Source organism: Giraffa tippelskirchi, chromosome 2 (genome assembly GCF_054371585.1).
Source record: "Giraffa tippelskirchi isolate mGirTip1 chromosome 2, T2T-mGirTip1v1.2.pri, whole genome shotgun sequence".
Lineage (NCBI taxonomy): Eukaryota > Metazoa > Chordata > Mammalia > Artiodactyla > Giraffidae > Giraffa > Giraffa tippelskirchi.
In genome coordinates, this window is record NC_137276.1 from 114,344,943 (window position 1) to 114,369,374 (window position 24,432).

General features: G+C 45.9%; 2 protein-coding genes, 1 long non-coding RNA gene and 1 pseudogene across 32 annotated transcripts in view; 1 reads left to right on the forward strand and 3 right to left on the reverse strand.

The window, feature by feature from the left end:
* The window catches only part of LOC145538333 (uncharacterized), a 61,866-nt gene extending 52,514 nt beyond the window's left edge, over positions 1-9,352 (reverse strand). Inside the window, exon 1 of the mRNA XM_081570287.1 lies at positions 9,101-9,352. Coding sequence (XP_081426413.1) covers positions 9,101-9,352 — 252 coding nt within the window. The remainder of the gene's footprint in view (positions 1-9,100) is intronic.
* On the reverse strand, positions 940-1,443 carry LOC145538363 (uncharacterized protein C11orf98 pseudogene; annotated as a pseudogene).
* CCSAP (centriole, cilia and spindle associated protein) overlaps positions 8,882-24,432 on the forward strand; it is a 38,368-nt gene continuing 22,817 nt past the window's right edge. For 14 of the 30 annotated variants that reach the window (XR_014076801.1, XR_014076805.1, XR_014076806.1 and 11 more), the window contains exons 1-3: positions 22,103-22,223; positions 22,576-22,844; positions 24,086-24,301. Coding sequence is in view for 12 of the 30 variants with exons in the window: in XM_081570321.1 (XP_081426447.1) it covers positions 22,184-22,223; positions 22,576-22,844; positions 24,086-24,262 (486 nt within the window). In the remaining 18 variants the exon portion in view is untranslated. Of the gene's footprint in view, positions 9,225-9,632; positions 10,090-21,468; positions 21,746-22,102; positions 22,224-22,575; positions 22,845-24,085; positions 24,302-24,432 lie in introns of those variants that run through there. The other 16 variants (XR_014076791.1, XR_014076792.1, XM_081570312.1 and 13 more) reach the window with 8 other exon arrangements.
* Positions 17,642-21,986, reverse strand: LOC145538364 (uncharacterized). Its single transcript, XR_014076813.1, has 3 exons — positions 21,868-21,986; positions 21,138-21,177; positions 17,642-21,038 (listed from the first exon to the last, which is right to left on the reverse strand). It is a non-coding gene; the product is annotated as an uncharacterized LOC145538364 (long non-coding RNA).

Sequence of the window (24,432 nt, forward strand, 5' to 3'; positions counted from 1 at the left end):
GAACGATTGTTTGATCAGTTTGTGATATGGGACAAAAAGTGGATTTTATACAACAACCAGCAACAACTAGCTCAGTGGCTGGACTGAGAAGAAGCTCCAAAGCACTTCCTAAAGCTGAACTTGCAGCAAGAAGAGGTCATGGTCACTGTTTGGTGGTCTGCTGCCCGTCTGATCCACTATAGCCTTCTGAATTCAGCAAAACCATTACATCTGAGAAGTGTGCTCAGCAAATCGATGAGATACAGTGAAAACTGTAAAGCCTGCAGCCAGCATAAGTCAAGAGAATGGGCCCAATTCTTCTCCACGACACTCTCTCACCACACGTTGCACAACCAATCCTTCAAAAGTTGAATGAATTGGTTATGAAGTTTTGCCCCATCTGCCATATTCACCTGACCGCTTGCCAGCTGACTGACTACCACTTCTTCAAGAATCTTGACAACTTTTTTTTTTTTTTAGTAATAAAGAATGTTCATTTTATTAAAAATATAAGGAAGCAAAGACAATCACAGTCACTTGTCCACTTTGGTCACACAGGGGAAGTGGCAGGGCTGGTATCAAGTCCCTTTCCTCCTCTGCCATCTGTATAGTAGTCTTTATTTTTGTCAGAAATAGAAAGTTGCAGTATCACTCATTGGGGAGACAAGACCATCAACGATATCAATTTCTTGTCATCTTTGCTCAAGTAAGTGCTGTGGGTCCTGTTTCCCAATTGTTTCCATGCTCACCATCCCTTTTCCTCGCCCATCTCCATTCCTACATTTAATCACACACATCTTAATGAGAGTGCTAGGGCTTTATTACAAATGCAGTTGACTGCTTAGAACTCCCTCTCCAATCTTTCTTTTCTACACTCTTCCTCTCAGTGCATCCCTTCAGAACAGGCCAGTAGGCCATCAAGGAAGAGAAATATGGGGAGAGTGAAGAGGAGCAATGTTTTCTTCAATCTTTGGAGACAACCATCAAGTTCTGGCTCCAGCTAAGAATCTGGTAGGAGGGTGAGATTCAGAGTTATCTCTTTTCTTCAAAGTCCTCCATGCCTACATTCTAGGGGGCTTTTGTCTTCCTTTTTGATTCTGGCTGTGGTTCACTAGTCCACTTCCATGGCTGCTTTCTCTTTCTGGGCAAGCCTGATCTGCTGGAGGAGTTTTCTGTGCTTCTTCCCAGACAGAGTCATGTTGGCACTGGATGCCCACTTCTTGAGGTGGTACTGCATAAACAGTCTCACAGCTCTGACCACCTGGTGCTTCAGTCACTGATCCTGGTTCAAAATTTGCTGTTATTTGAACAGTTTCTTCTTCAGCTCAGGTCATGGCCGGTTGATATTTCTGTCTGGAGCACCCATGGATGCACAGGGAAAATGTTTCCACAACCAGAAGGAGGCAGAAAATGCTTTCCAAGAGTTTGTCCAATCTTAAAGCATGGATTTTTATGGTACAGGGATAAACAAACTTATTTCTCATAGGCAAGACGTGCTGATTTTAATGGTTCCTATTTTGATTAACAAAAATATCTCTGAGCCTAGTTATAATGATTTAAAATTCATGGGTCCTAAACTGCAATTACTTTTGTACCAACCTAATACAATGTTGTGTTAGTTTTAAGTGTACAGCAAAATGATTCATTTATGCATGCATATATATGTGTATAAATTGATATATATATACATATACATATATATATTTATATTCAGGATTCAAGTGTATTTAGAAACTGATTTCCAACTAAGGTATTTAATATCTCTTATGTATCTTATATACCAATGTGAGGTCTGTGTAGCTTTATATTACATAGTTCCTGCAAATCTCATTGAATCAAAAAGTTCACATTTTACATGAATTTTGGAGAATTAATAACAATTTTCAAAAAAAAAAAATTAAGTCAGCTTCCAAAATACATGTGATACAAGAAGATCAAATCTGTAAGAGAGGAATCTAGAGCAAGAAAAAGAATACAGCCCTGGTATGTTAATGCCCAAAAGTGCACCACGAATTTGGCTCTATACTTTAAAGGAGCTGAAGTAAAGAAAAATAAAATCAGAATTTCCAATGTTCAAGATGTAAAAAACTAGTCAGCTTGTCAATAAAAGACTGAGATGAATTTCTGCCATGGGTTGTCACAGAGGATTATGCACAAAGTGAGGGCCAAGTCACCTCCCTTTCCAGATCCAACAGTTCTGTCTGGCTGTTTCCTGTCCAGATGCAATTCAGAAAAAGCATTTCTTTGAGGGGCCAGAGCAGTGCTCTTCAAGTACATGGTTTTCTACTAAATTGGCTAGAATGCAAGGGAGAAAAATAGACTTTGGAATCCTAAAGCCATGGAGAGAGTGCATATTCATTAGGGAATCCTCCAGGACAGATATTTTCTTGCTCCCCAGACTGGTAGATTTAGAGACTCTGTTACCTGGGGGGAAAACTTGAAATGCAAGGAGTCTGTGCTGCTCAGCTAAGAATGTCATCCTCTCATGAAAATTCTGAAGCCTCAGAAAAAGACAGATATCCTTACATGAATGGTGATGGACTGATGTAACACAGGCAGTTTGGCCAAGAATGTCTTCAGAAACTTACACAGTTAGGTGGCCCTGGGCTCAGCATCCCCCTTCACAGAGCAAGACAGTTAGAATTTGAGTCTGGGCTCACTCTCAAAACAGGCGTTTCCGATGCTGTCAGAAGAGCTGCACATAGAATTCCATGTTCTGACAAATTGCCATTGTAGTCACACAGTTTTTCTGGATTTGATGGCTTATTATCAAGTAGTCAAGGTAATTGGTGATATTTTTGCTTCTTTGTTAGATGGAACCAAGAGTGGGAACACCAAGGAAGGGGAGACAGGCACAACTGGAAGGGGAAGGGTAGAGAGGGGGAGGAAAGAGGTGGGGAGAGCTGGGGGTTGTTCCAGAAGGGCCCTAGAAGATACAAGGCAGCAGGGGGTTGCTATGGGCGCAATGTCCTCGTCCCACTGGTTAATATGTTGAAACCTACCCCCCAAGGTGATGATACTAAGAAGTGAATAAGGCCTTTGGAGGATTATTCAGTCCTGAGGGTGGAGACCCCATGAATGGGATTCTGCTATTATAAGAGATACTGGAGAGCTCCCTCACCCCTTTTTTCACCATACGAGGACACAGTCTGTGAGAGACGATGTAGATTCTCCCCAGAACTTGTCCATTCTGGCAGCTTGACCAGCGCTGTCAGAAATAAGGGTCTGTTGTTGATAAGCTGCCCAGTGTGTGATGCTTTGTTATAATGGCCTGATCAGACTGAGATACGTCTTCACCTGAGAGCCATACCAGGGCTGAGTAGCCTCTCAGGCCAGAGCTCAACTAGTGGTCCAGGTCAGGGTCTGTGGTCAGTTGGTCCTGGCAGAGAATCTCTCTTTTCCTCTTCTCAGGAGGTGAACAACTCCAGAAGCCCCAGAGATAAGTAGGAGTCTGGGCAATCTTACTGTTGCATAGACAGACGGTTTTGCACACAGGTTGGGGTTTGCTGTTCGGGAATCCTCTTCTCAAGAACAGGCTCCAGGCTATCAAGTTGGGGGTATTTCCCCAGGCTTCTTGGCAGGAACTCAAGGTAAATATTTTGTTGTTGTCAATGCATATTCTTGATTTTTTTGTTGCTGGTACGGCATTCAGACATAAGGTTACGACCACCAGGACTGATCCAATGAAACAAATGTTTCACCCAGATCTTATCCACAAAAAAGGAACTGTTCATGTGTATTTTTCTATATTGTAGTCCTTGACTACCTCCATTGTAGACAAGAAGAGAAAGAGGGCAGTTAAACAGTACTGAGTTGTATTTGATGATTTTTAAAAAATATGATTTTTCTCTGCCCCCATTTAGCAGTCTGGACCAGCTTGTGCCTCTGACAGCCCCATCCCATCTTAAGCCACAGGAGTGGCTTCCCTTGGCAGTCATGTATGGGGGTGGGGCTGAGGGTGCAGTAACACAGCTGGGCCTGCCCTTGCTGCAGACACCTTGTTTGGATCAGGTCCTTGTTCTCTGCAAGGCCACAAAGGGGGCTTGATGCTTGTGAGTTGTGCCTCCCATCCCTGACCAATGTGATAAGAGGGGATGAACTCAAGAGACATTGTCTGATGGACAAAATCACCCTAGCCTAGCATGTGGGTACCCAGGCTCTAGGATGACCCTGACATTTTGACTCTATGACTGGGAGAATGACAATGCTATTAACGAAATGGGGAACAGAGACAGAGGGATTGGGGGGGAGAGTAAGATGGTAAATATGAACACTGAATATGAGCTTCTGGCAAGCTGTGCACCAAGGGGGAATGGCCAGTGAGCTGCACAGTGGTCTGGCCCCGGGGGTTGGGGGTCACAGAGGTATTGATGCCACAGTATACATAGTAATCACTACTTTGCACAAGTGGTCCCTTGTGCAGAGATGGTAGGTGGGGAGAGGTGCAGAAAGAATGAGGAATCCTTAATTTAGAAAAGAGGAGGAGGAGGGCTTCTCTGGTGGCTCAGTGGTAAAGAATCTGCCTGCCAAATGCAAGACACAAGTTTGATCCCTGATCTGGGAAGATCCCACGTGCCATGGAGCAACCAAGCCCATGCACCACAACTATTGAGCCTGTACTCGAGAGCTGGGGAGTCACATCTACTGAAGCTTGTGTGCCCTAGAGCCCATGCTCTGCAACAACAGAAGCCACCACAATGAGAAGCCTGTGCACCACAGCTAGAAAGAAGCCCTCACTCTCTGTAGCGAGAGAAAAGCCAGAGCAGCAACAAAGACCCAGCCTACCTATAAATTAAAAAATAGATAAATCTAAGAAAACAAACAGAGGAGGAGGAATAGGAAGCTGCCAAAGAAACCAGATACCGATCAGCAAGGAGGAAGGAATCAGGACAGTCCAGTGCATCAGGGTGCTTGCTCAGAGAAATCAACACTGCTAATTTTAGGAGAAAAGACATATATTAATATTTAAACACTGCTTGGGTGGCTTCCAGAATCTCTGGAACAGGTTTGGGGCTCTGAGAGGAAGAACACCAATGGAGACCAATGGAGCTTGCATCCCCGACTCCATTGGCTCTGAACAAAGGCATTTCTCCAAGTGTTGGGGCCACTGCTGCTCCAGGAACTTGGCTCTGAAATTGGCATTTCAGCCAAGGAGAAACCTTCTCAGTCCTTGCTTCTCAGCACCATCAGACCCTGATTCCAAGCCTAGGGGCAGGAGTATCTGATTAGCAGAGTTTATAGCTCAGATGGTAAAGAATCCTCCAATGCAGGAGACCCGGGTTCAATTCCTGGGTTAAGAAGATCTGCTGGAGAAAGGATAGGCTACCCACTCCAGTATTCTTGGGCTTCCCCTGTGGCTAAGCTGGTAAAGAATCCACCCACAATGCGGGGAACCTGGGTTTGATCCGTGAGTTGGGAAGATCCCCTGAAGAAGGGAAAGGTTACCCACTCCAGTATTCTGGCCTGGAGAATTCCATGGACTGTATAATCCATGCGGTCACAAAGAGTAAGACACAACTGAGAGACTTTCACTTTCAGGTCACAGGCCCACATTCTAGCTGCAAAGGATGCTTATGGAAAATATCTAGCATCTGTAGCATCCATGGGTTTCCCAAGTGGCACTCATGGTAAAGAATCTGCTTGCTGATGCAGGAGACATAAGAGATGGGTTCTATCCCTAGGTTGGGAAGATCCCCTGGAGGAGGGTACAGCAAACCACTCAGGTATTCTTGCCTGGAGAAACCCATGAACAGAGGAACCTGGCAGGCTACAGTCCATAGCGTCACAAAGAATCGGACATGACTGAAGCGACTTAGCACATTAGCATGTGAGCTTCTACACTGGGGGTGGGTTTATAAAAAGGGTAGAGTGGATAGTGGATTCCCAAGTCTGTGTTTGGAGGGAGAAGGTGAGGGAAAAGGCAAGGGAGAGGGAAATAGAAAAAGAAGCAAAATCCAGAGACAAAAGGGAAGATGAAAGCTGATGGAGCACAGGGTGGGAGGGGTCAGGAAAGGCAGGAGGCACATGCATGGAAAGAACACCTCAGGGGGAAGGAAGGGTGAATTAGGGGAGCTCTCGGAAGATGGCCTCTCTTAGCTCAGAAGGACACAGATATTGACACAGATGGGATGGCACTCTGAGGGGAGGGATTGACAGTGCCAGGGGCCTCCAGATGCAGGACTCTGGAAGCAGGGAGCTAGGAAGTTCAGCCCAGCACCCCTGAAGGAGGAGAGCCTGCGGGGCTTGCCACTTTGTGAGGCAGCCAAACTTAGTCACTAGCAGGTTTTCATATCTGGAATCGGTACATTTGTGTAGCAAATCTCTATTATCTTCCAATGATCTTTCAGGAGTCTAGCATTGACTTTCCTTTCTATCAGCTCCTGCTCTCTCTTGTAGAGGGACCCACCCAGGGCTGCCTCTCACTGAAGGTTCCTTCTACCAAAGTCCTCTCCTGTCCTTACGGGGACCCTGGTGTCCAGTCTCTGATGTCCCTTTGGTGTCTGTCTGTTTTCTACTCTGTTTCTTCTGTGAGGTCCATAGGCCAGCCCTAAAGTCTCCCTCTTGCTTCAGAAAAGAGTTGCAGGTCCATATTTGCCACAGTTGTAGCTTATAATCTCTGCTTGTTGGTCCTGATTCTATCTGTAAAACAAAACAACATTATCATCTACACAGGCAGTCCTTCAGTGCTCTAGGAACAGACAATTCTCTACAGGAAAGGTTTACTGCCCCTGATAAAGAAATACAACTTTGTGGCTACTGCTTATGATTGTATTCAACGTCTTAACAGTTGCACCTTATGGTCAACTAGGTCCCAGCAGGTTCTCCCCACACATGCTGTCAAACTAGATCTTTCTCATCCTGTTTTTTTTTTTTTTAAACACAAAGACGAATATATGGATGAACATATGTTGTTTTGTCTGCCTACTGCTCCTTCCTCTGGGGAGCCAGTCCTTCCTTATTCCCTGTGGGTCTCCTGGGGCTGTCAATTTCAGCCTCCCACCTGATCCCCATTCACAGGCATGGACACATGACCCACACCTGGCCAGTCATATCACCTCCTACCCCTGGGGACAGCTGAGAATCTTTCTCTATAACCAGAATACTATGAAGTTGTCTGTTGCTGGTGGTCCTCAGCTAAGACAACATAAGCTTGGAGTACAAGTTGTACTTTCTCCAGCTGTGAAGAGGAAGTCCATTGTAGTGGGGGAAAAGGCCAGCCCCCAGAGGAAAGCTCAGAGACCAAGAGAGAAAAGTAGGGTCCCAATGATAATGACTGGATTCCCGGGTCTAAGTTTGCCAGAGCCAATAAATACCCTTTATGTTTAAGCTAGTTGAATCTGGTTTTTGTCACTTCCAAGTGGTGAGCCCTGAATAATAATACTTTAAAAAATTAAAATGAAGGGCACGCACTTATCTGCACAGTAGAGAAATGTAAAACAAAAAAATCATTCCTAACCCTATTTTTCAGTTATACAGAAAATGGTGTCATACCTTATATACTGCGTGTGTGGTTGTGTGATTGTAAAATACAGCTACAAATTCCTCCATCCAGTATGCACACCCCTTTGCAATGTAAGTTTGTGTCTACTCCTCTCAGGAAGAGGTGGAGTTTCTTGCTCTCTGAATCTGGGCTAGCCTTGGGACTTATTTGAGCATTAGCTTGCAGCGGAAGAGATGTATATGACCTTCAGAGGCCTTCCAACTTCTGCTATTAACCTCTTGGAAGAAAGGGCTAGGTGAAGAAGCTAGGCTAACCTACTGGAGGACAAGAATACAGGGAGGATATCAAGACAGCCCAGCCCACAGCCAGCCCCAGTGTCAGGCACATGAGTAAAGCCATGTTGAACCTTCCAGATCAGTTCTCCCTCCAGCTGAATGCAACTGTTTGAGTCTAAACCAGCAGAGTGAAACCAGCTTTGGAATGGCCTAGCTAACCCATAGAACTGTGAGAAGTAATACATCTTTGTTTTAAACCACAAGTTTTAGGGTGCTTAATTACGCAAACAAAGCTAACTGAAACAGATTGTGTTCTGAATTTTTGATGTAACTGCATATCGTCATTTCCCCCACGTTATTAATATATTTATTAAGGTTCTTTTGTTTGCAGCCGTGGGAAACCAGTTTAAAGAGAAATGCGTTAGCAGGTTCCTGGGATATTTCAAGCTATAGAAGGTAAAGTTGAGGAGGGGAGAAATCAGGGCCACCGTGGGGGTGTCAACAGCGGAGGTCACAAGCGTTTCTCCAGAAAACTGGAGAAACAATTAGTGTTAACAATTAGTGTTAATGACTTCTGGACAACTACCTTCAAGTTCTCAGAACAGGTTGACTCGTCCTGCTTGGGCAGCGTCTACCTATGGATCTTTTGGTTATGACGGAGGGCGGGGCAGGACGCGGAGGCAGAAGGGAAAACTGACGCGAGTCGGTGGAAATCCAGTATGGAAGCCAGAAGCTAGGCCTGCTTTGAAACTGCTATGTTTTGACTTCCCCCAACTTCTTTTCTTTCAAATCTTTCTGTTACTAATGTATCCAGGCTCCTTTTCATAAAGGGGAAGAATCTGCACGGGACCGCTCTGGAAACTATAACAATCAGCGCAACATTGTATACTTAACACAACGCTACCGAGTCCGCCAAGGTTTTCTGTGCATCTGGGCCTCTGGGAGGGTGGCTTGGCAGTTTTAATCAATAGCTTCAAAAACTGTTCGGGGTGTAGACAAGAAAGGAGTTGCACCAAAGCACTGAAAGGAGTTAAAGCCAGAGTAACAGGTGTTGTCAACCAGAGGGAAGGAAGCAAGAGCCAACGCGCGCCCTTGGGGTTGTTTCTGGGAAGCGTGACCCTGGCAAGTGTCGGGAAGAGAACACAGAACATCGCGGGCTGGGGAGCGGCTCGGTTCCCTGACGCCTCCTGATACGGCGGGGGCCCGGGGCAGCGCCTCCCACAACGAGGTTCGTGGGCGCCTCGGGCGGGCAGGGACCTGGCGAGGGTCCTGGGCCAGCCGAGTCGCCCGCAACCCCGCGCCCGGCGCCGAAGTCGCCGCCCCCACAGAGAGGGGTGGGGGCCTGGGGCCGGGAGCGCGCGCGGGAGACGACTGCTCCCGGGACTGAGGCGGCGCCTTCTCCTACCGGCTGCTGCAGGAGCGACATCTTGCTCAGCAGGAAAGCTCTGGGAGAGCGGGTTGATCTGGGCTGCTGCGCCACTCGCGCCGAGAACCCGCCGGAGCCGCGTGGCTGGAGGCACAAGAAGGAGGTAAGCGGGGCTGCCCCTCCTGCCCACAGGTCCCGCTCCGAGGGCGCCCCGGAGACCCCGAGGCCCGCGCCCAAGACCCCGAGGCCGCCCCGCTCCCCGCGCCCACGCCTCCCTCTTCCACCTCCCATCCGCGGGCTCCCGCGGCCTCTGGCTTCTGAGCTCGCGAGCCGCCCTCCCAGGTGACCCCCGAGCCCTGCAGCCCCGGCCGCTCGGCCCTCCCTCGCCCCCGGGCCGCCCTCCCAGGTCTCCGCCCCCTCCCCGGCGGGCCGCGCTCTCCCTCCGCCCCTCGCCCCACGCCCCGCCCCACCCCCACCTACCCGCCCCCGCTCCCTAGCCGTCCCCCTCCCACTCTCCGCCCCAGCCCGCCCCGTCCGGGCGGGGCTCTGGGTTTAAACGTCGCGGCGGGCTGGACTGGCGGAAAAGTGGGGTGCGCCGCTGTGTCGTGTTATGGGTTCCGTAGGCGACTGCGCGGCGCGGGAAGGCGGGCATTCGGGGCCGGAGCGCGGCACCATGTCCCCGGGGAGCGGCGTGAAGAGCGAGTACATGAAGCGCTACCAGGAGCCGCGCTGGGACGAGTACGGGCCGTGCTACCGTGCGCTGCGCCACTACAGGCTGGGTCGCCGGCTGCTGGAGCAGGCGCACGCGCCCTGGCTCTGGGACGACTGGGGCCCTGCCGGCGCCTCGGACGACTCGGCGTCTTCGGCGTCGTCCGGCACCGGGGCCCCGGGGCCCCAGGGCGCCCCGGCCTCGCCGCCGCCGCCCGCGGAGCCTGAGGCGCGCGTAGGGCCGGAGGAGCGGGGCGTGGAGGCCGCGGGGGACGCGGAGACCAGGGACGCCGTGGACGCGGAGAACGCGGCGGTGCCAGGTACCGGGCCGGGGAGGGGGGGTGCGAGGGGCCGGCTCGCGGGACTGGATTTGCTCTTGCTTCTCCTGAACCGCACAGCCGTTTCTCGCAGCGAGACCTCAGGGCGAGCTCTTTCTATTTTTGGTAGGCGAAGAATACACCACCCTTGACAGAATAAGGAAGGTGGCGGCCCCGCCCCCCGTCCCACCCTTTATTTCCGTCAGATGTGTCTCTGGGTTGAGCCAGCTGTGAACGCCGTAGACGTGCCGCTGGCGAGGTCGATTTTCACCAGGTAGCCTTGATGGCCTCTGGACCGCTAAACTCCCATCTATTTATTTCTAAACGCTCATTTGTTTTATGAGAGGAGCCCAGCTTTCATCAGACCGCCAGAGGTTAGGAACTAACTTCTGTGAGCTAAGCGCATTGTTCTGTGATTGGGGCTGTTGTTTTCGTGTTAACTCCCTGACCTGGCCGCGCTTTCCCTTAGGAGTATTTTGTGTTTGTTTGCGCAGACTGTTGCATAAGTCCCGGCTGCTGGGAGATAATCCTTCTAAATGCCGGGTCCTCTCGGCTGCTCGCCGCCTCTCTTCCAGCTGCTGCTGTGAGCTTGAGGAGCGGCAGCTGGAAAATGGCTCTTGGGGGTGGTGCATCTGCTGCTCTCTGCGGGGCCCTGCACCTGCTCTCCTGCCGGAGGATCGCAGAGGCGGACTCTCGGAGCGTGAGGCGGGCCGAGTGGCCGCTGGTGCTCAGGGCCCAGTTGAATGAATGCCCCAGGTATAGCTTGGAGGAACCCCATGGGGTTCTATTCTACTCTAACCTGGGCCAGGCACCACCCGACATCACTCAATTTTAAAGAGATCCTAGTGAGCCAAATAACTAAAATGGCCTGAGAGCTTGTCACGCATGCATCCAGTCACCGATCTTAGAGTATATATTTTCACAGTCAACACTCAAAACAATTCTAAGAGGTAGAACCATAGTTTTTACCTCGTTTACCTCGATTTTATAGATGAAGAAATAGAAGCTCAGAATCAATGATCGGTGACTATTTTTGTTTACCGCCTTGTAAGTGGTACTCTGATCAGACTTTTCTCAAGACTCTCATCCTAGCTTGTCTGTGAGATGCTGAGGAGGAGAGGAAGTTGAGTCTTGTTATACTGTTCCCAGATGTTCTCGATTCATCATATGGCAGGGCTGCCCCTCCATCCTCACATGTTACTTGTGAATTTCCACTGATTCCTGACCTTTGCTGCTGCTGCTAAGTCGCTTCAGTTGTGTCCAACTCTGTGCGACCGCATAGACGGCAGCCCACCAGGCTCCCCCGTCCCTGGGATTCTCCAGGCAAGAACACTGGAGTGGGTTGCTATTTCCTTCTCCAATGCATGAAAGTGAAAAGTGAAAGTGAAGTTGCTCAGTCCTGTCTGACTCTTCTGGACCCCATGGACTGCAGCCTACCAGGCTCCTCTGTCCATGGGATTTTCCAGGCAAGAGTACTGTAGTGGGTTGCCATTGCCTTCTCCCTGACCTTTGCTAGAAGTTTGAATAACAGAGATGGGGAGGGTATGGGGCACTGAGCTACTAGCTCAATTATGAGATGCACTTTATTAGGCTGAACGAGCTTTTCTCTTTCCTTGGTTCTTCCCTTTCATTGCTTATGAAAGAGCTTCAGTTATTTCCAGGTGTATATAAATGCAGTTCTTAGACAGCATTGTAGTATGGAGTATGGGGCTTGTGTTTGCAAGAGTTCATGATTATTTTGGTTCCCTTAGAGACACTGAATCCTCCCAGTGGCTGGCTGAGGTAGTTATTTCTTCTTTGCTAATATTTCTGGTTTAGGAATCTGGGAAGAAAAAATGTTTCTGCTTTCAGGACTCCTCATCCCAGGATCTTTTGCTTTGCTCATGCCTATCACAGCCTCTGTTCATCCCTATGTCTGGCAGGACTGAAAATCCTTGTTTTTAAGCGGACAGAATGATGAGCACTCTTTTGAGTTTCTATGAAACATAAATGTTTAGTTCTTGTCTTTACTGAAGCCATATGTACACATAGAATTATATGGTTATATATGGCTTAGTAGGGAGATACAGCAGCCCTCCTCCCCCATACCAATTACCTATTCCCTTGGTGACAACTTCCCAGCCCTGTGGTTTTTCCTTGGTGTGTAATTGTGTTTTTCCAAGTAACATGACTTTTATCGAGACTTGTTGATTTTTTAAATTGAATTTTTAGTACCATCTATTATTGGCTTTAATTCTTTTTGTGTATGTGTGCTGGGTTGCTCAGTCATGTCCAACTATTTGCAACCCCATGGACAGTAACCCACCAAGCTTCTCAGTCCTTGGGATTTCCCAGGCAGGAATACTGGAATGGATTGCCATTTCCTCCTCCAAGGGATCTTCCTGACCCAGGGATCAAACCCATGTCTCCTGCATTGGCAGATGAATTCTTTACCACTGAGCCACCTGGGAAACCCTTAATTCTTTTTAGTGATCTCCTAACCCATAACACATGGTCCATCCTCACCCTTCTGGTATAGTCATCATAGAATTAGTTAGATTCAGTTAGGGCCTGTGGAAGAGGTTGCTTAGAGCTGCCCTATATTGTTTGCCGTGATTCCTTTTTCTTTGTTGCAATACCACCAACGCATCAGGTTGACTGTCACACTCCCCATCTTAAGACATCCCTCCCGGGGCCTCTGACCTACTTCCACCTGGCCTGGTTGCTGCTCTGGCAGCCTGCTGCCTCGCTGCACCTTGGGAGGGCTCTTGGCCACCACCCCAAGGACCCCCTGCCTTCCCTCTTGGTAGGACCCTGTGTTGTGTGGCTCTCACATCATCATCTTGCCTGGTTTACCCTCTCCTGGCAGAGATTATCTTCTAGTACCTTCCTGAGAAAGGGTGTGTGAGAGGTTTAATTTTCTGAGATCTTGCATGTCGAAAGATTCTACCCTCACAATTCAGTAAGTTTGTGAATATGCATGAAATTCTAGGTTGGAAGTTTTTGTCTCTAAAAAATCTAGAGGCAGTGCTGTCTGGTACTGGGACTTCTGAAGTTGCTGTTATACTCCTGTGTCATTCTCACTCTTAATCCCCCATAGATAACATGCTCCCTCCTCTGGAAGCTTCTAGGGTCTTCTCTTTGTCCTCTGTGTTCTGAAAATTTTCCTCTGTCTAGGCCTGTTTCCTCTAATGTGCTTCATGAATCCTTGCAGTCAAACTCTTGTCTTGTAATTCTGGGAAGTTTTCTTGAATTGTTTTCTTATTACTATTATTTTTTTCTCTTTTCTTTTCTTTCTGAACTCCTTAGTTAGACGTTAGACTTCACAAACATATCCTCTAATTTTCTATCCTGGCCTCCATTCCATCTTTCTTAAGAACTGTTGAACTGTTTTCTGTGTTTTCCTTCCTTCTCTCCTTCTCTTTAATCTTCTTTAAAAAATAGTATTCTGTTCTTGATTTGTACATATAGTATCCTCACTTGTCCTGCTGAGGACTGGGAATCTTTAGTTTTTGCATGTTTCTTTGGCACAGGTTTCCCCTCCCTCTATCTGGATGTGGTTTTTTTTTTTTTTAATTTAATTTGTTATCTTGTATTTCAAGTTAGCAGCTTTCCTCAAATGTCTAATGATTCTTGGCTTCTTGTTCTTATTTAAGAGATGGTACTAAAAAGCTGTTGGGAAGTTGCCTGTGTATGGGGTGTGGGTGTGGGAATGCTTGTTCACTGTGAAGTGCCTTCTCTCTGTAGCCAACACGATTTCAAGAGTGTCTAGAATGTCTCCAATTCTTTTCTTCATATTTATATTTCTTTTAAAATTATATTTTAGTTTTAAACCAGTTATGCATATACATAATTTTAAAAAATATGCTTAAAATGAAAAAGTAATTCTGGCCCATTCACCACTCATGCCCCATGCTCCCTGGAGTAACTCTTTACCTTTCTTTTCAGCGCTGTGGCCAATGCTTTTCTCATTCAGACTAATGTTGGCTTTTTTATTTTGAAAATTGTATATTGACTTCCCATAATGGGAGATGATTTAGTTTAAGATCTTAGCTTGGCCATTCCTCAAACCCTCCCTTCCTCCCACCTAGACATACACAAGCACCTCTTTTGTCCCGCAGTATTAACTATATGACTATTTCACTTGAGTATTATTCTATATTTGGATGATCATGGCTCTGTAAGTGTTATTTGCAGATAATCCCTATAGTACATTTTGATTATATTTTCTTTGTTATTTATGTTTTTCCTAGAGGTAATTATTGCTTTAATTTTATATTTGCTTCTCTTTTTTCTTTTATAACTTAGCCTGAAACAGTCTGGTGGGACTGTAAAACTTGTTATATGCCAGGCACATTAGGTGTTCCATTATTTTCCTTGGGGAGATAATCGTGGGGAACCCTTGACTCTCTCGTTTTAATTTAGACTTTATGCTGTCCAGGTCTGACACTGCTGTCAAGCTGGGACTTCTCTTCTTGTTTGCTGAGTATTCCTTTTGCTTACCTCCTTTATTTGATCCCTGTTCTAGAAGCCTCCAATCTCCTTTCCTTTTGGTGGAGCACATCCTCTCTAAGTCCTGAGAAATGTTGAAAGGGAAGTAAAAATTTTGTCACATTGAAGTCTAAAAATGCCTTTATCTAAGGCTGGATTGCCATTTGGGCAAGATAGAGACTTCCTAGGTTAGACATTTCAGTATTTGAAGGTATTATATTGAATACTAGGTTTTGGTCTTATTGTTGAGAAGTACCATGTCATTCTGACACTTGTTTTGTATATGTGACCTTTTTCTTTTTTGAAGTTTTATGACAATCCCTTTATCCTAGGTGTTCTAAAATACTGTGTGTCATTTTTCACTCATTGGGCTGATAACTTGGTAGGACTTTTTATTTAGTTTTTTAAAAAAACTTATTTTAGGCCACACCTCATGGCATGGCATGTGGGATATAGTTTCCTGACCCAGAATTGAACCCATACTCCCTGCATTGGGAGCGCAGAGTTAACCACTGGACTGCTAGAGGAATCCCTTGTTGAGCCTTTTAAATATAGAAACGTTTCTTTCAGTTCAGTGATAGTTTCTAGTACTGTTTAAAATAATTTCTGTTCCGAGCCTTCTTTTGCGGTCCAGTGGTTATGACTCCATGCTGCCATTGCACAGAGTACAGGTTTGATCCCTGGTCAGGGAATTTAGATCCCACATGCCATGCAGAGAGGCCAAAAAAGACTTACAAAACTTTTCACAAATTTCTATTCATTTTTTTCTTGGTAGTTATTTTTAGCTGATTTGTATACCTCCTGGAGCAAACCTCTAATATTTTTATTTAATTTTTTTTTTGAAAAATTGGAACTTTGTTTTTGTTTTGAGAATGCTTCAATTTTATCTTCTAAATTTTCTGTTTAAATTTTAAATTCTACCATTCTGGTTTTTAATTTCAAAGAGATTGCTTTTTTGTCCCAAGTGTTCTTTTAAAAATTAACAAAAAATAGCATCCTTTTCTCTAACTCCCCACTCCACCATGCACCCCCCCCCACCCTCCCCAAGCCATAAATATCCTTTGAGAGCTCTCTTATATTCCAAGCCTAGTTTTTTCCTCTATATTTTGGTCTGTTTCTTATTAAAGGATGTACTCGAATGCTCGCTCTTAGCCTGTCTGCTTATTTAAGAGGGAAGTGTGAAGGGCTTTTTGGGAGCTGTGTGCATGGAGGAGCTTGGGACTGTAATTGTAGGGGGACTCTGCTGCTTTTCTGGGGGCTGCTCACATCAGTACCCACCTGTTTCTGTGTCAGCTTCCAAGACACTGCTCCTCCAACCTCCTGCCTGGGAGGGCACGAGCCTGGCTGTCAGCATCCTGAGGACAGAGCTGGGGGAAAGGAGGAGGGACCCCATTCTTTACCACATCATCCTGTTTTTATCCTGCCCTCCTTACTTCTCCTGTGCCTGCTGCCCTCTGGTCCTCCTCCTTTAGGGAGCTGGGCTATGGGGTAGGGGGTGGGGCAGCCACCGGCCTTGAGGACCAGAGGAAGGACTGTTGAGGAAGTATCATTGCTGCACAACAGGCTTACCCTGGAAACTAGTACTTCAGGTTCCAGTTCTCACCTGTGAGCTCATGGTTTCTGTAAATTAGAATTTGGCCAAGGAACAGGGTGTGCCTTGTCTCTGCTGCGTGCTGACTGCAGCTGTCTGCTAGGACACTTGGAGGTGACTTCTTCACATGCCTGGCCCGTCTCATCATTTGCAGGCCGGTCTCCAATGGTGAGCATTCATGAGAGAGAGCTGGGCAGCTGCTGTACTGCCCATCACGACTTATTTCCAGGAGCCATGTGGCACCTCTTTCACCCCATTCTGTGCTCACAAAAATCTGCCCAGGTTCAAGGGCAAGCAGCATGTATCCTGCTTCTCAGCCGAGGCACATTCTTGTTAAGCTGTCATTGGAGCACATGGCCTGGGACACTGACTGATGCTGGGCCTAGCCTTCTGGGAAGTCTGGTGCCTCAGTGCCAGTCACTGCATGGCTCCACTGTGTTCTGTGGGCCCTGCTCCTTCAGGGAGTTTGTATCATCCTGCTGAGTCCCGTGAGTCATTTCTATCTCTTCATCACTTTGCACCTTCCAAAATTTGTCTGGTGTCATTGCCTGCTTGCTGGTTGTCCTTTCCCTCTTTGCTCTTTGGCCTTTGTTCCTTCACTTTAGTGGGGTTTGAAAAGAAAAGGACTACAATCACATGTCACCAGTGCACATTTAACCTGATGGCCTCATTTGCTCTATTTTTACTTACTTTTATTTGTTACCCTCTTTCTTTATTAGTCTTGCTAGAGGTTTGTGAATTCTGTTAATTTTTGTTCCAAGCTAACCCTTGGCTATGTTGGTTTTATTTATTATGTGTTTATTAATTCATGATTTTTTTCCCTTAGTTTCATTTTTTAGTGCTTATTTTTATAATTTTTTAAATATTTTTTTATTTTTTAAATTTATTTTTATTTTTGGCTCTGCTGGGTTCTCTTTTGCTGCATGGGCTTTTCTCTAGTTGGGCAAGCAGGGCTGTTCTTCATTGCAATGTGCAGGCTTCTCATTGCAGTGGCTGCTCTCACTGTGGAGCACAGGCTCAAAGGCTCCAGTAGCTGTCCCACATGGGCTCTGCAGTTGTGGCTCCCAGACCCTAGAGCACAGGCTCAGGAATTGTGGTGCACAGGCTTAGTTCCTCTGTTGCATGTGGGATCTTCCTGGACTGGGATTAAATCCATGTCTCTTGCATTGGCAGGTGGATTCTTTACCACTGAGCCACCAGGGAAGCCCTTTTTATAACATTTTAAGATGGATGCTTATCATTGATTTTTTTTTCCTTCCCTTGCCTTTTTTTTCTTTTTGATATATTGATTTAAGGCTCTAGATTTACTTCTGATTACTGCTTTAGCTACATCATACTTAATGAAGAAATTTAGACATATTTCTAATAAGAGTGGGATTATGCTCTCTATTGCCATTACTTTTTTATTTTTAAAAATTGTGGTAAACACACAACACAAATTATCATTTTAACAATTTTTAAGTGTATAGCTCAATGACATGGAGAACATTTACATTTTTGTGAAATCATATGATTTATTTTTGACCCATACATTATTTAGAAATGTTTTTAAGGAAAGGGATATATTAGGAGTATGAGATTAACAGATAAAAACTACCATGTATAAAACAGATAAGCAACAAGGATTTACTGTATAGCACAAGGAACTATATTGAATATCTGATAATAACCTATAGTAGAAAGTAACCTGAATATATTTATATAACTGAATCACTTTGCTGTAGCCTAAAACTAATACCATATTGTAGTTCAATTTAAGAAAAAAAGAGAAATGTTAATTTTATAACTGGAGATTTTATTTATTTATTTATTGGCCATACCATGAGACTTACAGGATCTTAGTTCTCTAACCAGGGATTGAACTCTGACCCTCAGTGGTGAAAGCATGGAGTTCTAACTACTGGACCGCCAGGGAATTCTCCTACAGCTGGAGATTGTAAAAGATATTTTTGCTGTTGTATCTGGCTTAATTAGGGCTTCCCTGGTGGCTCAGCGGTAAAGAATCCATCTGTAAGCAGGAGACAGGGATTCAATCCCTGGGTTGGGAAGATCCCCTGGAGGAGGGCATGGCAACCCACTCCAATATTCTTGCCTGGAGATTCCCATGGACAGAGGAGCCTGGCAGACTCTAGTCCATAGGGTCTCAAAGAGTTAGACATGACTAAAGTGACTGAGCATGAGCACAATCTAGCTTAATTGCACAAAAGTCAGAGAATACATACTGTGTGATTCCAGTTTTGTGACTGTATTAAGATTTTTCTTTATAGCTTTGGCTGGGTAAATTCTTGTAAATGTTCTGCCTGTGTTTGATAAGATTGTATATTCTGCGGTTTTGAGTGCAGTGTTCTGTATGCACCCATTGGGTCAAATGTGTTAATTTTGTTAAAATAGTTTTAAAAAATCAGTCTGTTCAAGTCAAACTTTCTGTAATGATGGGCAGTTTCTCTGTCTGGACCATGAAACCTGCTAACCACGAGCCACATGTTTGAGCACTTGAACTCTGGTACCACTGAGGAAGTGAAAATTTGTTTCTAGCTAATTTTAATTAATGTAAACTTATATTTAAGTTACCTCTGCTTCGTGGCTTTTGTAATGATCAGCATAGTCCTAAATCAAGGCTGAGTTGATTTTTGTCAGTTACTGAGAAAGGTGCTATTAGAATCTTCCACAGTAACTGGTGATGTCACTGTTTTTATTTGCCTGGAAATGGCTTTATTTAAAACTTTGAATAGGATTTTGAAACATATATACACTTATCTTGTACCAGGCACTGTTTCAAGAGTTTTATAAGTATTAATTTCATAGTGATAAGTTCTGTCTCTTCTGTGTTTTCCATCTTTTTTCTCCTGCTACAGATATTTTTGAGCTCATGTTCCTTGTTTAAATACACATTAGTTTTATGGTCTGTCAGTGATAACCCCATTTTCTCAAGTCTCTTGCTCCTGCTGGACTTCCTTACTGTCTTGTCTCCTGTGTGACTGGTCATCCTCCCCAGGACACTCACTGTTGTGTTTAGAAAATTATCTGTAGGAACATAATCTGAGACCCAGGCTCCCTGGAGAGGATTTTAGTTTCTTGTGTTGGGTACCGGTGGACACTACTGTTTTTAATGTCAGACCTTTCAGTGATCCATGGTGAGGAGATCACTGGGGTCTTCCTGATCTGCAACCTGCTGTGACCTGGTTCTCCCCATCCCCTGTGCTCCTCTCGGTCATGTGAGACAGCCTGACTGCCCAGAGCCAAGTCTGTCTTTTAAAAAACTTGTGTAAATATTTTATCTTATGTTCCTTTATTTTATTTAATTGTGGTACAGCACACCTAACATAAAACTTAACCATCCAGTTTTTTTATTGAGGTATATTTGATTTATATGTTTCAGGTGTACAACATGAAAGTCAAAGTTGCTCAGTCATGTCCAACTCTTTGCAACCTCATAGACGATACATGGAATTTTCCAGGCCAGAATACTGGAGTGGGTAGCCTTCCCTTCTTCAGGGGATCTTCCCAACCCAGGGATCAAACCCAGATCTCCTGCTCTGCAGGTGGATTCTTTACCAGCTGAGCCACCAGGGAAGCCAAAGTATACTGGAGTGGATAGCTTATCCCTTCTCCAGTGGATCTTCCCAACACAGGAATTGAACCAGTCTCCTGCATTGCAGGCAGATTCTTTACCAACTGAGTTATCAGGGAAGCCATGGTGTACAACATAGTGATTCACAGTTTCCATCTAGAGTTAGACAAAGTATTGGCTGTATTCCCTGTGCTGTGCAATATACCTTTGTAGCTATTTGTGTTTACATAGTAGGTTGTGTCTCTTAAACCCTAGAATGCCCAGTCTTGTTTTGTCTTCATTCTCCTGCCCTCTCTGTAAAATTTGGCTCTGTTAATTGCTCTGTCCTTTTCTGAACATCCTTCTCCAGCTTCTCTCCTGGAAGCTTCTAGACTTTGCTGGCTGTTCTTTTCCCTGGCTCCCTCTCTGGCTCTCCTCATCCCTTCTACCAGCTCAGTAGGTGCTGGTGTCCCAGGGGGCCAACCTCTGCTCCCCTTCTCCTAACTCTGTGTTCCTTCTGGGGGATCTGCTCTGCATCTGAGCCTCAGCCCCCACCTGCCCGCTTATGACTCTCTCCAATTCCACGTTCTCTTCTAGACCCTTCATTAAGGGTCCTGCTGTGGCCTGCTTGGTGGTCACAGGGGTGTCTCATACCTGAGCCATCAAGTATCCTTTCCCCATCTTTGATGGCCTTCTGCTGGAGGATAGTGTGACCATCCACTCCCAACCCCTGTAGGGGCCCAAGATTCCTCTTTGCCTCCCAGCATCTGCTTTGTGTCTGTCACCCACTCATCTGCCCGTCTAGCCCTCTGTTGCTGGGCTCTCTGGAGAGGTTGGGGTACCACCTCCCTGCTATCTGGTCAGTGTACAGTTCACAGGTGCCCAGGTGTGGCAGGCACGATTCTGGTCCTTTTTCCCTGTTCTGCCCTGCCAACATTGTGGGTTATCCCACCCCTGTCCCCATCCTTCCTGCCCCCACTTCCTCGGGGCACGTTTGTTGCTAGATGCCTCATCCTGAAATGCAGATAGGACCATAGCATTTTTCAGCCTAAATTCCTTCAGGGATTCTTCTTCATTTGGGGGAAAAAATAAAAGTCCTGTGTCTGGCATAGAAGGTCTTAATCTCCCCACTGCTACCCACTGATGCCTTCATCCATAGACTATGTACCTGTCATTTTTAATTATTCTTTCTTCTCTTCATGTCTTTGTAGAAGCCAGTTCCCCACGTGTTGGAATTCTCTTTCCTAATCTCTCCTTGGTTGGCTTCAGCTTGTCCCGTGAACCAAATCCTTATCTTCTGTGGACATGCTCCCTGGAAGGTCTGAGTTAGACATATGGGGGCTGGGAGAGGAAGAGAAGGAAATGAATCCATGAAGATGAGTTGAGTTGTTTCCCCCTCTCTCAGTGTCATAACTGCGCCAGGCTTGGTCCCCCTTCTACCTCCTGTTGTCTTGGTCCTGATGGGCTCTTTCCCTTCTTCCTAGATCCAGGGGAGGGAAGAGGATGAGGTGTGGACACATCACTCAGAAGAGTGTTTGAGTGATGGGGGGATTTGGGTTCTCAGGATACAGCGTAAGACTGGCATCTCATGTGTCCCCAGAGAGCCTTAGTGCTGGGTTTACAGATAGGTGCATAGCAGTATGAAGTGCTGAGCCCCAGGGTTGAATGCATGCTGTCTACTCCTTAAAATGCGTAGTAATAAAGGAAATGACTTGGTAGATAAAGGTCATTGCTGAAGACAGAAATCCAGGTGATGTGTCAGGGTTCACACATGTGCACTGTGGCTGGATTACATGGATGTTATGAGGGAAGGGTCAACTATGAGTGAGGGACATGAGTGTGTCCTAAAAATGATGCAGTTTGGGAATAGGAACCTGTAAAATCACCACCTAGAGCCAAATTCTGGAGCCTCAGGAGCAAGGGGTTTTCTACAGATGTGAGCAAGGGGCTCTGTAGAGTGGCGCCCTGGATGCACAAGGAGCTGTTCCTCAGAGATAAAACAGGCTCACTAGGGCTTTACACAAGGAAGGCAACCTGTATAAGATCCCGTAAGATTATAAAATCATATAGGATTATACAAATGGTTATAAAAATAACAATGGGACAATCGTAAAGGGTAATTAGGGGAAATAGCTATGTTCTGGAGTGTGTCCTGAACATCTGAGCACACCTCAGGTGGGCAGTCCATTCCCCAGCAGAGTTTTACCAGCCTTGCTGACAGATTTTAGACTGTGTAGGCCAGGGGCCCTGGTTCATGTTGTCATGAATAAGAGCCCTCTTCCCAGCTCCTCCGCCTGGGTGCACCCAGCTGTACATGGAGGTGAGGAGCTATGGAAACCACTCCTTATTGTGATGGAGGGCTTTTCATGTTAAGGTCACCAGGAGAGCTGAAAGGAGCATTTTCCATAGTCATGGAGCATCACAAAGCAATACAATCCTGAAACTCCAGTTGAGTAACTTAAAAACTAACCTTTTGCAGCTGGTGAATGATCATCACAAATCTAGATCTGTCCCTGAAGCAAGATGGTAAAATGACTGGATTTATCATGGGGAAAGCCATTAGGCCCTGGTGTTTTCTAGGTTTTTAGCTTTTAGTATTCAGTTGAGACTCGTAATCTCAGAATATGAATGATAGTTATTACTTTTGAATAGGCTGGTTCAATCTTGGTGTATTTATTGTTGATTTTAAAATGAGATAGACTAACTTGTTTCTGTCCATCCATTTTAAGTGAAACTTGTAGGATTGAACTATAAGTAAAAAAGTTACTGACTTAATTAGGCATTATGAATTTTTCATCCCAAATATTTAAATTATGTGTAATTGTATGTAAACCTGAATTTAAAGCATTCATCCTGTTTTATCTCCTTTTTCAAAAAGCACTGCCAGTGAAAGATGTAAAGGAGAAAGCTGAACGACAGATCAGGATGAGAGACCCTGAAAAATCAGCCAACAGTACTGACCCTCAGCAAGCACCGAGTGCCTTACCTGCCCGAAGAAGCAGGAGAGCCATCAAGAGCCCTCAGAGGTCATCCACTAAAATAAAAGAACACAAGCATCCATTTGCCCTCTATGGGTGGGGAGAAAAACAGACAGATGTAGGAAGCCAGAAAACTCACAATGTCTGTGCTTCTGCCCCCGTGCATGAGGTAGGTGCTGGTGAACGGGCTTCTCTGCTTTCCCTTGGAGGGTGGGGTTGGCCTGGCTGTCACTGGCTATCATACCTGTGGTTGCTGTGATGTTTTGGGACATGGTATGTCTCAGGTGGGGCCAAGGAAAGCACAGGACTGGGCATCTGATCGCAAACAGGATGCAGGATATTAGCTGCCTAGAGATTGGGGTTGGCTGGGAGTTGACTGGTAGCTGGAAGGTTTTGCTGACACTGAGCCAGGTGGAGAAGGGGCAGGACGCAGGACTCTCAAGTTCTGGGGCCCAGGAGGTACAGCCGAGGGGCATAGCCAGGGTTGGCAGCTGCCTGTCTAGATTTGCCTCTGGCCTCCTGAGAGGCTCCTGCTCTCGTGGACTTGATAGCTGGTGTCTAGTGCCTCAGCCCCTTTGTTGCTGTCTGTCAGATCACATCTCCTGTGGTTCTGCACATCTATCTAGACTCCCGTTTTTTCTTTGGATTAAATTAGAGTGATTGCATGTCCCTGCTCATCCCTTCCCCAAGGTTTAGTTCTCCCTGGACTCAGGCCTGACATGTCCCTGTGCAAAGACCTGAGAACAAGGCAGACAAGGGGGCCTCACGTGTGGAGCCATAGAGCAATGACTGTGTTAGTGCTAACAGCATCTACCAGCCCAAAGCAAAGAGGGAGTGAAGAGAAGCAGGGGTGCAGGCTGTTTGAATTCTCATTAAATACCGTAGTCCAAGTTTTACTGAACAGGCTTCTGCACTCTAGCAGATGGTATTGTTTGGGGTGATATTTGAGATAACAGAATTGTCCTCTGGCAATCCCGTGGAGTTAAGTTGAATGGGGTTCATTAAACATCTTATGTGGTAAAATCCTGAAATTTGTTAGTATTTTGCTGTAAAATATATAAATTCCTTCAATGGAATATTTATTCTTGCTTAATGCTAAGGAGTTCCAATCCTTTTCCAGAGCCAGTTTCTCAAGGCACATGTAGATTAGTTGCTTACCATTTAAACTGAAATTTAGTCCAGTGGACATTTTCTGTTGCCTAGTTTCTTTATTGCTGACAATGGGTAAGACAGAACTCAGGGGAATGGCTCTTCTGGAGAAACTTTTATTCACAGAAGTCCTGAATATGGTGAGACTGACTTGCCTCTGCCCTGCTCCAGGTGACCTGGAGAAAGCTTCATTGTGAATATTCTGGAAAATTAGTGCCAAAGCCACTTGAGTGACTGTTCATTCATTCTGACTCCCCTTAGATCCATGAATCGGCATTGCGAGCCAAGAGCAGAAGGCAGGTGGAGAAGAGGCGGCTGGCAGCTCAGAGGCAGCGGGCTCACTCTGCTGATGTGGAGAAAAATAGGCGGGTCAAGCCTGCCTCCTCAGAGAACCCATGGATGACAGAGTATATGAGATGCTACTCCGCCAGAGCTTGAAGGAAGGAACAGTTGCTTGGACAACCTCTTTTTAAAAGTGTAAGTGAAAGAAAAGAACAAAACAAAAACTATCAAAAGATTTTCTTGGGGAATTTCCAAAAGGTGAATCCTCTTTTGATGAATCCTGGTCACCTACCTCAGCAGTAGGGTGACAACTGAAGCCATAGACA